General features: G+C 46.6%; 1 protein-coding gene across 1 annotated transcript in view; it reads left to right on the forward strand.

Moving 5' to 3' along the window:
- Positions 1-12,016: 12,016 nt before the first annotated feature.
- The window catches only part of LOC115459196 (vacuolar protein sorting-associated protein 4A), a 33,759-nt gene continuing 30,224 nt past the window's right edge, over positions 12,017-15,551 (forward strand). The window contains exon 1 of the mRNA XM_030189057.1: positions 12,017-12,088. Coding sequence (XP_030044917.1) covers positions 12,068-12,088 — 21 coding nt within the window. The 5' untranslated portion in view covers positions 12,017-12,067. The remainder of the gene's footprint in view (positions 12,089-15,551) is intronic.

Here is a 15,551-nt window from a genome sequence, read left to right on the forward strand (position 1 = left end):
TCACTAGGTTGAACTATGTTCTTAAATTAATGCCTTTCCTAACAGTAAGAATTTTATACTTGAACCAATCTGTCGTTGTTCTGGGGTGTCCTTTGGATTAAGTTACATTTCTTTCCTCTGGCTCCACCTTAGTACTTCTTTTCTGAGCTTCATGATGCCCAGTGCAGCAAAGGAATTATATAGGGGCAAAGGCTGGGAGGGTGAATACCTTTGTAACACAGGCTCAGGTCTACCTGAGCCTACTGTGATCCTTCGTTGCTTTATTCTCTGTGGCAGTGCTGGTGGTAAATTGGTTGCTCCTTTAATTGCATCCAATTGTTTTGAGTTGTTGATTTCTTCTTTCATATGTAAGAGTTGGAGACAGAGGGGACAGACCCAAAGGTTCCAATGGTTTGCCTTGGCCAGCTTCGACCAAGGCATGTGGATTGATTAACAAGTGTGCACTATGTTAAAGGGTATAATTGAGAAGGATGATCCGATAGAGGGTTTATTGAGGAGAAGAATTAATGTATATAAGAAGAGGAGTGAGAAGGCAGTAACCTCATAGATAATACTACTACTACTTAACATTTCTAAAGCGCTACTAGGGTTACGCAGCGCTGTACAATTTAACATAGAAGGACAGTCCCTGCTCAAAGAACTTACAATCTAAAGGACAAGTGAACAGTCAGTCCGATAGGGGCAGTCAAATTGGGGCAGTCTAGATTACCTGAAAGGTAAGAGTTAGGTGCCGAAAGCAGCATTGAAGAGGTGGGCTTTAAGCAAAGACTTGAAGATGGGCAGGGAGGGGGCTTGGCATAAAGGCTCGGGAAGGTTGTTCCAAGCATAGGGTGAGGCGAGGCAGAATGAGCGGAGCCTGGAGTTGGCGGTGGTGGAGAAGGGTACTGAGAGGAGGTATTTGTCCTGTGAACAGAGGTTTCTGGCGGGAACGTAAGGGGAGATGAGGGTAGAGAGGTAGTGAGGGGCAGCAGACTGAGTGCATTTGTAGGTAAGAAGGAGAAGCTTGAACTGAATGCGGTATCTGATCGGAAGCCAGTGAAGTGACCTGAGGAGAGGGGTGATATGAGTATATCGGTTCTGGCGGAATATAAGACGTGCAGCAGAGTTCTGAACGGATTGAAGGGGGGATAGTGGCTAAGTGGGAGGCCGGTGAGGAGTAAGTTGCAGTAGTCAAGGCGAGAGATAATGAGAGCGTGGACGAGAGTTCGGGTGGTGTGCTCGGAGAGGAAAGGGCGAATGTTGCTGATGTTAAAGAGGAAGAAGCAACAGGTCTTGGCTATCTGCTGAATATGCGCAGAGAAGGAGAGGGAGGAGTGGAAGTGGAAGAGAGGGAGGAAGAAGTGTGAAGGTGATCAGGTGATGATCGGGAGAGGAAGAGCTGAAGCGTGAGAAAGTACCTGCATATAATGTGTACAGCACTCCATATGTCTAGTAGAGCTATAGAAATGATTAGTCGCAGATAAAGACACATATGGTCCATCCAGTCTATCCAACAAGATGGAGGGGACTATAAGTGTAGAAAAATTAAAATCTGCTCAAAGACTGGACTACTGTAGTCCTTAAACTCCTGTATCCCAAGAAATTCCAGTTGCAGATAGTGGAAAGCCAACCTAGTCCTGAGAAACAGAGCCTGAGCTAGATTTTTTAGAAAATAATGAACTTTTCTTACCCTGACAACCAGTAATATAAGTGACCACAGGACGAATCAGAGTTATAAATGTCTTAACTAAAACTCAGCTAGTTACACCCTATAAACCAGCCAGTATAAATGGCAGCCTTCTAATCGGACAAAAACCAAGTTATAAATGCCCAGGGCCTGAGTACAGAGTTAGGACTGAAACCTACAACATAGATAACAGCAAGGCAAAAGAAAGGTTTTAAGGTGTTTTTTTTTTTTTTTTTATTATTTTATTTCCTTTGGAGAAGTGAGCAGTAAACACACAAAAACAGATAGGTAGCAGATTAACTGAACACAAAATCACTTTGGAGAGTGATAAATCTGAGAAAAATCTAAATTCTTAGCGGTGAGAAGTGGAGATCCCTTCCTGTGTTCCTAGCCCACACCCAAAGTTCAAAATTCTCAAGTTCAAATGTCTAGTAAAAGTATAAGAGTTCTGTATCTTCCAGTGCTTAATTCTTTTTACCTGAGAAATAGTAGCTTGTATTTGATCATTCAGTTCTTCAGTCTTAAGTTTACACTCGCCCACTTGTAGAGTTCACTTGGATTGTAGGAATCGTTCCAGAGCAGACCAAATTGCCTCCAGGCTGATCGCTGGGGGCTTCATTCCAGTCTCTCCCTGGGTCAAGCTTCTTTCGTACCCGCTCTTAGCGGCTATGTTCCCAATGCTGCTGCTTGCTTGTGTCCTGGACTCCTCCACCCTGTGTTGCTGGCATTGGCTCTGACCTCAAGGCAGCCTGAAATGTCACCATTTCCAGAGTTCTGCAGGGCTAAGTTAAACTTCACCCCTGGAATCTAGGTTGTTCTCGTCGCCCAGATCTGGGGATTAAGGCAGGCAGGCAGAAGCCCAATGCCCCCCCTTTCCTTCAGAATTTAAAGCTTTAGCTAACAAAAATGTGGAGAAATCTGCCAACATTCTTAATGCAGTGCCCAACTCTTTCTTTTGGCACTTAATTGTTTTAATTCCCTAGTAGCACTGAAGCTCAAGGCTGCAGTACCAGTTCCAGAGTGGGAGCAAAGGCATCTTCACCTCAGCTCATCCTTTTCATCAGTTTCCTGGTTGTCAGTTGGGGCCCTGAGTTCTCCTTCCTCCACTTTCCTTAGCAGTAGCTTTACTGGTGTGCTCACACACACTGCTAGGCACTCAGATGCCAGTGCTTGGAAGGAGGTGGCAGAGAGAGGGCATTGTTGTAGCTGGAGTGGGGAGGGGTAGTGAGACCCATGGGCTACTGCTGGGTTTTTTGCCACCTGATGCATTAAACTCTGGTATGTTAATGGCTTTTTTTCTTCCTGTCTTAATGCCTTGGTAATTTGTATGCTTAATGTAGCAGAAGTAAATGATTTTTTTTTTCTTTTTTTGGCAGCAGTATTCATTACCATGCTCTGTGCTCAAACTCCATGTACTGTACAAATGTCTGGCTTCTTGCATCTGCCCCAAGGTGAGATTTTACAGCAGATACTCCTCAGATCTGTTTGGGGTTTTTTTTTTTCTCTCTTTTTGAAGAAAAAGTACAACTGTTTACTGGTTTTCTTTGTTAACCCATTCACTACCAAAAACGGAAGCTGAGCAGCCAGGAGCTGCTAAATGCTTTAGGAAAATGCTTGGGCTGTGTTCAAAGCAATAATTAACCCTCAGCTAATCTGCGGAAGAAACTAAATCTCCAGAGATCTATTTATGTACTGGGAAAGCTCAGTCGATGCTGGGTTGCTGCGTTCTCTGGAACCAAGCAGGAAAGATGCAGGCACACTTTCTGCTGACGTTTCCCATTGAGTCAAGAGTGTCAGGGCTCTCCACTCCTCTAGTGAACTAAGCCTTTTGGCTTACTGGGCATACGTGGGATTTCCCATGCATGTTGCAGCTTTCCTCCTTTGTTTGTTTCAGTGGCGTAACCAGACCCACTGTTTTGGATAGAACCAGAGCTAACTTAGATGAGACCTTGCACAGCACTCCATAGACCCCTGCCCCCCCCCCCCCCCCCGAGATATTTTAAAAATTTATAGATATTTTCATCTACCCCACATCAACATCTCTCCTCCTCCGTGGCGTCCCAGCAGCTGATTGCCTGTTGCTGAACCCCATCCCTCCCTGGTGTACCTTAAAGGCGTCCCCAGCGCCTGCAGTGATTCAATTATTGCTGCCTGTGCTGGCTCCATAGGCTTCCATCGGCCGGGTCCCGCCAGACAGGAAATGATGTAAACGAGGGCCGATGGAAGGCTGCAGGACCAGTGTAGGCAGCAATAATGAATCACTGCAGACGCTAGTAAGGTACACCAAGAAGGGACGGGCTTCAGCAACGGCGGGCAGATGCCAGGACACGTGGAGGAGGAGGAGAGATGGTGATGTGGGGAGCTGCTGCTGGATGGGCCTGTGCTCACCCAGGCCCTCTCTTTTGTTTCTAACTGCTCCAGATAGTGGTGGCTCTCCTTTCTCTCAGTCTTAATGTTCTGCGTTAAAAAAAGATATCAACTGGCCTCCACCACACAAAAAATGCCTTGGCCAGCAAGCACAGCTCTCTGAAAGCACAGGACTATATGTTGCAATCACCCTCTCCCACCCCCAGGCCCACTACTAGCATGCTGGGGGGAGGTGAGTCATTGAGCCAGTCCGCAACATACTACCTCTGCCCTTGGATGCAGTCCTCATTCCAATGGCGGTTGGTGCTCACGGGGAGAGCGTGGCCAACAGTCCTTGAACCATTACTCCACCTGCATCGGCACTTGTTGCTCCTGGGCTTAAAGAGGGCACACCATGGCTGCCCGACTGCCCTCCCTCCCACACAGTGGAGGCAGCAGTCTCCGTCCACGCAGGACCCAGCAGGCAAGAAACTTCAGCTAAGGGGGGGAAAATCAGACCACCAGGAAAGGTTAGCCCTCCAAACACATAACGGCCACAAGTCAGCCTGGGTTTCTTCCTTGAGTTCAGCAGCTGCTAGCAAGTGCCCACGAACCCCCCACCCCTCATGAAAACTGACTGCCTTGCCTTCCTCATCTTCAAGCACACTTAGACCTACATCCCATCCACCCTAACACTGGAAATTCCTCCGATTCACCTTTCTGGGCCACCAGTACAAAGGAGAGCACTGCCACTCTGGATCCATCGGGAGATGTCATCAGAAAGGGTGGGCCGAATTTCCTCCACTGCCCTGTTACGGTTAAGCAACTTGCTATTCTCTGGCTCTGCATCTCAGATTGCTGTTATTGAATGGCTGGTCACGTCTTAGCCACATTCTTTCGTATAGTAAGATAAAATCTGTATCTGTGTAATTTTTGTAGTATAATTTTTATAATTAAAAAAATGCTTTTCTTATGGTTTGGTTTATTTCATTGCAAACAGTCTTTAATGCATATTTTAGGGAACACAGTTAGTTGCCTGGTGCAGAGAGAGAGGGTGAGAGCACACTCTGGTGTGTTTGATGAGCTGCAATGGGGCATTGTGTTAGTTACAATGCAGATACTGCTTTTTTTTCCGAGAGTATGTACTCATCTCACCACGCGTCCTCCAACTTGTCTGGGGACACTGTGTCTGTTCCCCTCACTCTTCTGGGCCGGCAGGGGTCACAGCACACATTCTTCTCATTGCGTCCTCTGAGCTGGCACTAGAGAATCCAAGGGTGCCATCACAAAAAAAATGAGATTCACCACCACAGTGAGTGAGGTAGTTGTAACCTGGATTGGCCACTGTTGGAAGCAGGATACTGGGCTAGATGGGCCATTGGTCTGAAGCAGTATGGCTATTCTTACGTTCTTATGAGATTGAAGCCCAATAAGTGAGGTTTTCAGCATATAAATGTGGAAAGATCTTCATGTTTTGCATTCTAAATGTAGCCAAGGCTCTAGTGCAATAGTTTGGGAACCCTGGCATAGACTGTAACAGTTTTGCATTACCTCTTTCCATCTCTCTTTGCCCCCACCCCATGGTCCAGCATTGCTTCTTCCGTACCTCCTTCCTCCCTCCACACTTGGGTCCAATATGTCACCCTCTCAGTGCCCCGACCTACCTTCAAATTTAGAGGAGTAGCCTAGAGGTTAGTGTAGTAGACTTTGATCCTGGGGAACTGGGTTCAATTCCCACTGCAGGCCAGGATGATTCTGAGGCCCTGCTAGAACTTCCGAAATGGGGTCACCCTCAGACAGGTCAGACCCCTGGGCATCGGAGCAACAGTGGACACCAAATCAATCAGGCTGGAAGCTCTTCCTGCTGAAAAAGCAACGATGGGGAGAACATTCCTCCTTCTTTACCAGAGGAGGGGGTCAGACACCAGAACCCTGGAATGGAGGGACTGAAAGGCCTCTCGCATCTCCAGAAGTGTTTACCCTGCCGGAACCTCAGTGAGGACCCAGGGCTCTCTAAGGTCTGGGAAACCCCTGGAAGCAGAGGGAAAACCTCTCAGCGACTAAAGCAGGTTTAAACAGCTAAAAAATATGCTGGAATTAACCAGAATTCAGGGGCCTAGGTGGGGGGGGGGGGGCATCCGAACCCCATTGGAATCCTCTCCCCTGAGGATGAATCTAGCAGTAAAAAACTAGTCCTGACCCCACAAGCCCTGATGTGGCTCCTGCAGCAACGAAGGTGCAGTATGAGAAACACGGACCGCACACAAAATGGCTGCTGTTCCACTGAAAAGCAAACATGACCGCAGCCGTTTACCAAAGCTGGAAATGGTCTGTCGCAGAAGGGGCCAACTGTAAGTCCAGGACTCCAGTGTTCTTCTGGGCTGTAAAAGCAGTTTCTGTTTTACTTTTATTTAAAGCAGCTTAACTCCCCAATACAGGGGAAAAGTGAACCAGGCAACCTCAGTCAAATTTGTTCCCCTGGAGTTGTAGGGGAACCAGGGAGAGCACCAAGCAGGTGCTAGGCCAGTGGTGGGTAGGGGGACAAATACACACACTCTCTGTATGGCAGGGTCCCCCAGTGGCCACTATCCAGCGATGTTTGGGGGCAGCAGCACTCTGTGCTTGACAGGTCCAGTCCGTGAATCTGGGAACCTGATAGCTGGCCGTTAGACTCCAACTAGGGTTACCAACTTTTTGACAAAGAAAAACCTGACACCTGCCTTGCTCCATCCATACCCCACCCCAAATCTCTTGCCACACTACTGTTGCACACTTCCCCAACCCCTCTACAACCATCAGCACTAGGGTTGCCATCTCAGAAGAAAAAATTGCATGTACATACATTCTGTGATTAGGGTTTTCATACATCCATAGTTCACAACTGTCTGGGGTGTTTTCCAGCCGGTTCGGTTTCTGGGCTGGCGGGTATGAGAACCGCCCTGCCCCCCCCCCCCCCCCCCCCCCACCCCCCCCCCCCCCCCCCCCCCCCCCCCCCCCCCCCCCCCCCCACCCCCCCCCCCCCCCCCCCCCCCCCCCCCCCCCCCCCCCCCCCCCCCCCCCCCCCCCCCCCCCCCCCCCTCCGAACCTACTGTAACGCACCCTGGTGGTCTTGTGGCCTCTTCAGGGCTGGAAAGAACCCCACTCTTTCCTGCCTGCTGCTGCCGCTTCTTGAAAATGGCTGCCAAGACTTCAAGCAGCAACTCGTGAGCCTTCACTTGATATGTCGAACTGAAGACATATGTATTTGCTGATGGCAATACTAGGCCTAATTTCTCTTCTCCTTCATTGGTCCAGAGTGAAAACTGAAACCGATTGCACAGAGTCGTGTCCCCCCCCCCCACAGTATCATAAATGGAGTTCCAGCCCCTTTCCTCTTTTGGTCCTGATTTGACTCTTGTGTCCTCTATTTAGTCACTTTTTGAATGTACTAGATTGTAAACCGCCTTGCAGGCCCCTGTAGGACGTAGTAAATATTGACTAAACTTGGGAAATGCAGCACCTGGCTAGAAGGGGATGGAGAGGCGAGAGGGACATCCAGCTTATGGATGGGAGGGAAGGGAAAAGGAAAATAATGCTGCTCATGGATGTTTGCTTCTTTGGAAATATACATCTCTTCTAATTTTGTATTTAGATTACAGAAGAAAATGCATTTGTTACTTGTACCAGTATTTTCACTACTTATAGAATCTGGCTTTCTTGGGGGGGGTCAAGGTGACTGCAGCAGAGTGTGCTGCAGTGGGGCCAGGGGCGGGACTGCATTTTATTTTTTTGTCTCCACAAATATGGTAACCTATCCATGATTAGACCACAAATTTATATAACGGAAACGGCGCTCCAGTAGCCAAACTGCAAAAAAACAAAAAAAAAAAAAACCCCACACATTTATTTAGATTTTGCTCACACCTTTTTCAGTAGTAGCTCAAGGTGAGTTACAGTCAGGTACTCTGGGTAGTTCTCACAATCTAAGTTTGTACCTGAGGCAATGGAGGGTTAAGTGACTTGCCCAAGATCACAAGGAGCAGCAGTGGGATTTGAACTGGCCACCTCTGGATTGCAAGACCGGTGCTCTAACCACTGTAGAAAACCTGTCATAATAAAGCAGCTGTAATGGCCAGGGCAGAGGAGCAGCAGACTAGGAATCAGAAGGACCAAGTTCAATTGCCACCGTAGGCAAGCCACTTAACCCTCCATTGCCTTGAAATGGCCAGGGGTGACACTGGCAAGCTCACCCCATTTAGTGCCTGTCAGGAAAGCTGTCACGCTAGCAGCTATCAGACTTTCAGAACTTACTGCTTCTGGCCAGCATGGACTAGAGAGAGTCAAATAGTAACAGCCCTACCTATAAAAGGCAGCAGCACCCTAGAACACCAGTATACCTCCTGGGGGGATGGGGGGTGGGACAGAACAGGTTATAATGCTACACATTCCTACACAGAAAATTTAACACTAACAGAACACCTCACAGAAGCCACCTGCTAGAGAAACCACATCTTGGTCACATGCAAAAAAAAACCAGGCAGACCCTCAACAACTATGAAACAAGGGATCACATATCAATTGTAGAGATATTAAGACAACAACAAAACTAAACTGGAACCCTCAAAAAGTCAGCAACACTAATGGAATAGAAACTGAAATGTAAGTTATCAAAGAAATGTACTTGCCAAAATTGACACATTCCAATTAATTTAGAATAAATATTGTTTTCTACCTTTGTAGCCTGAGTATTTCATGCTTTGGTACCAATGTCTTGTACTGGTCTTCTATCCATTTCACATCTCATCTCACTCCATGTCCGCCATCTGTCTTCCCTCTGTGTCCCTTATTCATGCTGTCCAACATCTCCCTTTTGTGTCCCTATCTGTCCTGTATCTACCGTCTGTGTCTCTGTCCCTCTCTCTGTGTACAGCATGCTACCTCTCTATCCCTGTCCCTATGCATCCTCCATGCTTAGCATTTTTGTTCTCTGTCCCTATCTCATCCCTGTCCAGTTTATTTTCTCCCCTGCCCCCACCCCAAATCTGGCATCTCTCTCTCCATCCCTACATTGGTCCAGCATCTGTCCCGCTCTCCTCTCTTCCCCTTCTTCTGCACCCCCAACCTAGGGCCAGCATCTGTTCCTCTGTCTCTTATCATTCCTTGGTTCAGTCTCTCTTTTCCCTCCACTCCCCATTGGTCCCCCATCTCTCACTCTTTCTTCCATCATTCACTGGTCCCTTTCTCTCTCTCTTTTTTCCCAGTGGGTCCAGCATTTCTCTCCCCTCTATTGTCCACTCTCTTGCTCTTTTCGCTCCTGGAGTACAACATCTTCCCCTGCTTTCTTCTTCCTCCCCACCCTGGTCTGGTATCTCCCCCCCTCTGCTCTCACTATCCACCCCCATAGACCAATCTGGCATCTCTACTTCTCCTCCTGTAGGTCTGGCATTTGCCCTGCCCACTTGTGGGTCTGTACTCCCATTCTTCCCTGTCCTATGCATGTGGCATATCTTCTCCCACCCCATCTGGCATCTCCCTCTTCCCCACATGTTTAGCAATGCTCTTCTGCTCCTGCCAATGATCCTTCAAACATGGGTAAGGTACCATCAGCAAGTAAGAGAAACACCAAGCAGTAGGGTAGATTGGCTCTTCCAAAAAAAAAAAAAACCGAGGGAGACGATAGTTCAAAGAAGTGATCTTTATTGGAACAGTTCAAAAGATCATCAGCGAGCAAGACACACTGTTTCTGCCAGACTTGGAACCTTCTTGCTGTTGCTGCCTCGCTCACAGGATGTTGCATCACAGGAGGTGGGACAGCAGCAGAGGGAAGCCCCGGGGCAGCCAGAAATAATGTGTCTTACTCGCTGCCAGTGACTCATGACTCTGGAAGACTGCGGAGAAGAAGACATTTTTCTTTTTTTTGAAAATGAACTTCTTGGGATCCAAGATGGCGGCTGGAGCAGACGTGGCTTTACGGAGCTCCTGAACACCAGTGAGTGAATCTTGGTCGGGAATTTTCCCTGTGTTAGAAATGGGGAAAAGGAAGGGGAAACCCAAGTTACTAACCTCCTTGAGTCCTGTGGAAGACCCAACCGCCCGTCAGACCACCCTGGAAAGTTTTACAGTTCGGAGGCTAGGAGAGCCAGCGCTCACTTTGACAAAATCCGCAGCTTCAGAAGCAGACCGTACCATTGAGGGAGTTTCACTAAGCCCTCACTCTTGCACAGCTCCTCCAATACCAGGCAGCAGGTACGCGCCAACGGGGTCACAACGTGTTGAAGCACCCAAGGATGGACAGGCTTCCCTTGTTGAGAGAGGAGGGCCCCTGGCTGTGTGAACCCCAGGAAAAGAACCTTCTCAGCTTACCTCCCTCCTATCCGGGGCTCTGCTTCCAGAAGTAATGGAGACTTGGTGAGACCTGCTGTGGTAACATTAGAACTCTTTTACTTTTGGACGTCATATCGAAAATGTCCCTCAAAGCACTTTGGGAGGCTAAGTTCCATAGGTTTCTATGGAACTTTGGGAGGCTAAGTGCTTTGAAAATGAGCCTCTTGATCCTTATGGTGGGGGGGGGAGTTGGGGATAATATAGGAGGGGGAAAGGGGGGGAATCGACAATTTCATGCTCTAGTGGACATTGCTGCATTTGAGCTATGTGGGCTATTTGCATTGTCCTCAATGACCATGTTGAAAGGCAAAAAAAAAGGGGAGGGGACGTGTTAGGGGGAGTAGGGAGAAACTTGTTAAAATAAAAAAGGTTGATGACGGATTCTATCAGTTATTCACATTCTGTATGTTTTGTTGACGGTAATGAATGTATACTAGCCGATGACTGTATTTAATTTTGCTTGTCCTCAATAAAAATGTTGAAATAATTAAAAAAAACCTCTGCTCAATGTGCAGTGGCAGCTAAGCAAGCAAATAGGAATTATTAGGAAAGGAATGGAAAACAAAACTGAGAATATTATAATGCCTTTGTATTTCTCCATGTGTGACTGCACCTCAAATATTGTGTGCAATTCTAGTCACTGCATCTAAAAAATATAGTGGAATTATAAAAGATAAGGGTGCTGAAAATGATAAAGGGGATGGGACAACTTCCTTTTAAGATAAGGCTAAAGCAGTTAGGGCTCTTCTGATTGGAGAAAAGGAGATATGTTAGAGGTATATAAAATACTGAGTGGAGTGGAAGAGATAGATGTGAATCACTTGTTTACTCTTTCCTAAAATACTAGGACTAGGGTGCATGGAAAGAAGCTACTATGTAGTAAATTTAAAATGAATCGGAGAAAATATTTCTTCACTCAACAAGTAATTAAACTCTGAAATTTGTTGACAGATAATGTGGCAAAAGCAGTTAGCTTAGCAGGGTTTAGAAAGGGTTTTGATACTTTCCTAAAAGTCCATAAACCATTATTAAGATGGACTTGGAAAAATCCAATGCATATTCTAGGATAAACAGCATAAAATCTGCTTTACTGTTCTAGGATCTTGCCAGGTACTTGTAACCTGGATTGGCCACTATTGGAAACAGGATACTGGGCTTGATGGACCTGTGGTCTGTCTCAGTATGGCAATGCTTATGTGTTGTAAAATTATCTATTTGGGTTGTTCAAATATAATCGAGAAGAAATTACAAACAATTCAGAATACAGCTATTAATTAGATTTATGCTTAGTAGTTAAAATGGAAGCTTATTTTTTTCAACATTGCAATAACAGGACCTTACACCTATATTCAAAGGCCAAGGTGCGCGTGCAAACAAAGTGCTGCTGCGATTATGACTGATGACGACTTGATGACGAGTTATTTTGCAGGCTGTCGCGCGCGCGGCCCAACCCTCCTTTCGGCGGCCACGCGCAAGGCCCACCTCAAACTGAGGGGCGCGGCGAGAGCGCGCTGTCCTGACGGCTTTCCAAGGACGGGTCCTGCGCCCCGCCCACAGGCAGCCTTTGACCCCGGTGACGCAATGGCAGTCAACATGCTCCTCCGGGCCGGAAGGGGGCGCTAAGCTGTGCTGAGACTCGGTGGCGTTTGCGCCCGGAAGAGACCGGAAAGAGCGGCCGGAGCTGGGGATGAAATGACAACATCAACTCTGCAGGTAGGAGGAGGAGGAGGAGGAGGAGGAAGAAGGCCCGGGACGGGTAGCACTGGGGGGACCTGCAATGGGGGTGCACGAGCCAGGCTCAACCCCCAACATTCACCCCCTCCCCATGGGTGCACAAGCCTGTGTTTACCCTCAGCATCCAACCTCCCCAATCCCCATGTGTTTATCCCAATATTCAGCCTCTTCCTATCTGTACGTGAGTCTGTATTTCTCAACATTCACACTCCCCATGGATGCACAAGCCTGTGTAAACCCCACCTTTCACCCCTCCCCATGTGTGCACGAGCCTCTCAATACACCCTGCATTCACCCCTCCCCATGTATGCACGACAAGTCTGTGTAGGCCCCCCAACATTCACTCCCTCCCCAAGTGTACACGAGTTTGTGTTTATCCCAATATTCATCTTCTTCCTATCTGTACGTGAGTCTGTATATCCCAACATTCACACTCCTCATGTGTGCACAAGCCTTTGCATATATCAGTATTCATCTTCCCCATGGGTGCACAAGCCTGTGTTTACCCTCAGCATCCAACCTCCCCATGTGTGAATGAGCCTGTGTTTACCCCCAACATTCATTCTCCCCAGGTATACCCATAAGAACATAAGAGTAGCCATACTGGGTCACACCAATGGTCCATCTAGCCCAGTGGCCAAGCCAGGTCACAAGTACCTGGCAGAAACCCAATTATTAGCAACATTCCATGCTACCAATCCCAGGGCAAGCAGTTGCTTCCCCATGTCCATCTGAATAGCAGACTATGAACTTTTCCTCCAGGAACTTGTCCATACTTTTTTTTTTTTTAAACAGATATGCTAACCACTGTTACTACATCCTCCAACAAAGAGTTCTAGAGCTTAACTCTTTGTTAAGTGAAAAAAAAAAATCTCCTGTTATTTGTTTTAAAAGTATTTGCATGTAACTTCCTTGAGTGTCTCGTAGTCTTTGTACTTTTACGAGTAAAAAATCAATTTGTGTCTACTCATTCAACACCACTCAGGATTTTGTAGACCTCAATCATATGTCCCCTTATCCCTCTCTTTTCCAAGCTGAGGAGCCTAACCTCTTAGCCTTTCCTCATACGAAGGAGTTCCACCCGTTTTTCATTTTGGTCGCTCTTCTTTGAACCTTTTCTAATTCCGCTATATATTTTTGAGATACGGCGACCAGAACTGAATGCAATACTCAAGGTGCAGTCGTACGATGGAGCAGTACAAAGGTGTTATCTTATTTTCAGTCATTCACCACCCCTTTCCTAATAATTACTAGCATCCTGTTTGCTTTTTTTGGACGCTGCCGCACACTGAGCAAAAGATTTCAGCATATTGTCTACAACTACACTTAGATCTTTTTCTTGAGTGCTGACCCCCAAGGTGGACCCTAGCATCGGGTAACTATGATTCGGATTATTCTTTCCAATGTGCATCACTTTGCATTTGTCCACATTAAATTACATCTGCCAATTGGATGCCCAATCTTCCAGTTTTCTAAAGTCTTCCTGCAATATTTCACAGTCCGCATGTGTTTTAACAACCTTGTGTCATCTGCAAATTTATTCACCTCACTCGTCATCCTGATTTCCATATCATTTATAGCACCGGTCGCACTCCACTGTTCACCCTCCTCAACTGAGAGAAATGACAATTTTTCTGTCCAATAACCAGTTCCTAATCCACACCAGAACCTTGCCTCCTATCCCATAACTATAATCTTCTCAGAAGTCTCTCATGAGGAACTTTATCAAAAGCTTTCTGAAAATCTAGATACACTACATTAACAGGCTCACGTTTATCCCATGTTTATTCACGTCTTCAAAGAAATGAAGCAAATTGGTGAGGCAAGGCTTCCCTTGGCTGAACCCATGCATACTCTGTCCCATTAAACCATGTTTGTCTAAGTGTTCTATCATTTTATACTTTATAATAGTTTCCACTGTTTTGCCTGGCACTGACGTCAGGTTTACCAGTCTGTAATTTCCCGGATCACCCCTAGAGCCCTTTTTAAAAATCTGCATCACATTGGCCATCCTCCAATCTTCATGTACTACGAATGATTTTAATGACAGGTTACATAGTACTAAAAGCAGATCATAAACTTCATGCTTGAGTTCTTTGAGTACACTTGGATGTATGTCATCCAGTCCAGGTGATTTACTACTCTTTAATTTGTCAATTTGGCTCAGTACATCTTCCAGGTTCACCGAGATTTCTTTCAATTCCTCCTCATCATCAGGCTTGAAAACCATTTCCGGTACAGGTAGATCTCGTACATCTTCTTACATAAAGACAGAATTAATTCAGTTTCTCTGCTATGGCCTTGTCCTCAATGAGCGCCCCTTTTGCTCCTTTGTGATCTAACAGTCCCACGGATTCCCTCTTAGGCTTTCTGCTTCTGATGTACCTGAAAAAGTTATTGCTATGAGTGTTTTAGCCTCTGCGGCAAGTTTCTCTTCATATTCTCTTTTAGCCTTCTTTATTAATGCATTGCATCTGACTTTCCTGTGCTTATGTTGCTTCTTATTTTCTTCGTTTGGGTCCTTTTTCCAATCTTTGATGGACCATCTTTTGGCTGTAATGGTCTCTTTTAGTTCATCTTTTAACCATGCTGGCTGTCGTTTTCTTTTCTTTCCACCTTTGCAAATATGTGGAATGCATCCGGACTGGGCTTCCAAGATGGTATTTTTGAATAACGTTCACGCCTGATTGAGTGTCCTAACCTTTGCAGCCAGCCGATCCTTTTAGTTTCTTTTTAACCATTTTCCTCATTTTATTATAGTTGCCGTTTTGAAAATTAAATGCAGGTACAGTAGATTTCTTTTGTGGGTTCATCCCAGATAGTAGCTCAAACTTGATCATGTTATGATCACTATTTCCCAGGGGACCCAGCACTACCACCTCTCACACTATGCCCTGCACGCCACCAAGGACCAGATCCAAAATGGCTCCCCCTCTCGTCAGTTCCTGGACCAGCTGCTCCAAGAAGCATGTTAGGAACTAGGCTTCATTCTGGGAAAGGGGGAGACTGTTCCGAAAGGATGGGCTCCACCTTAACCGGGATGGAACCGGGGGGGGGGGGGGGGTGTGGAAGGGGGTAGGGAGGGGGGATGGGGGAGTTGGGAGGTTAAGAATAATTAATGGACGGTTCAAGAGAATCAAAGTACTAATTACATCTGAGTAGAAGAGGGATAAGATGGTATGTAAGGGTGAAAAGTTTGATGACTGTCTGTACTGTTCTACTTTTATCATGTAGGCTTTGGCATTGGAATTTCTGTTTAATCGTTGATGGATGTGTTTACAGTGACCTGTCATCAATAAAATTGTTGAAACATAACCGGGATGGAACCATGCTGCTGCCGCTAACTTTTAAAAAGGAGATAGAGCAGCTTTTAAACTAGAACGGGGGGGGGGGGGGGGGGGGGAAGCCGACAGTCGCCCAGGAGCCTAACACAGTACTAAGG

Source organism: Microcaecilia unicolor, unplaced genomic scaffold (genome assembly GCF_901765095.1).
Source record: "Microcaecilia unicolor unplaced genomic scaffold, aMicUni1.1, whole genome shotgun sequence".
NCBI classification, from domain to species: Eukaryota; Metazoa; Chordata; class Amphibia; order Gymnophiona; family Siphonopidae; genus Microcaecilia; species Microcaecilia unicolor.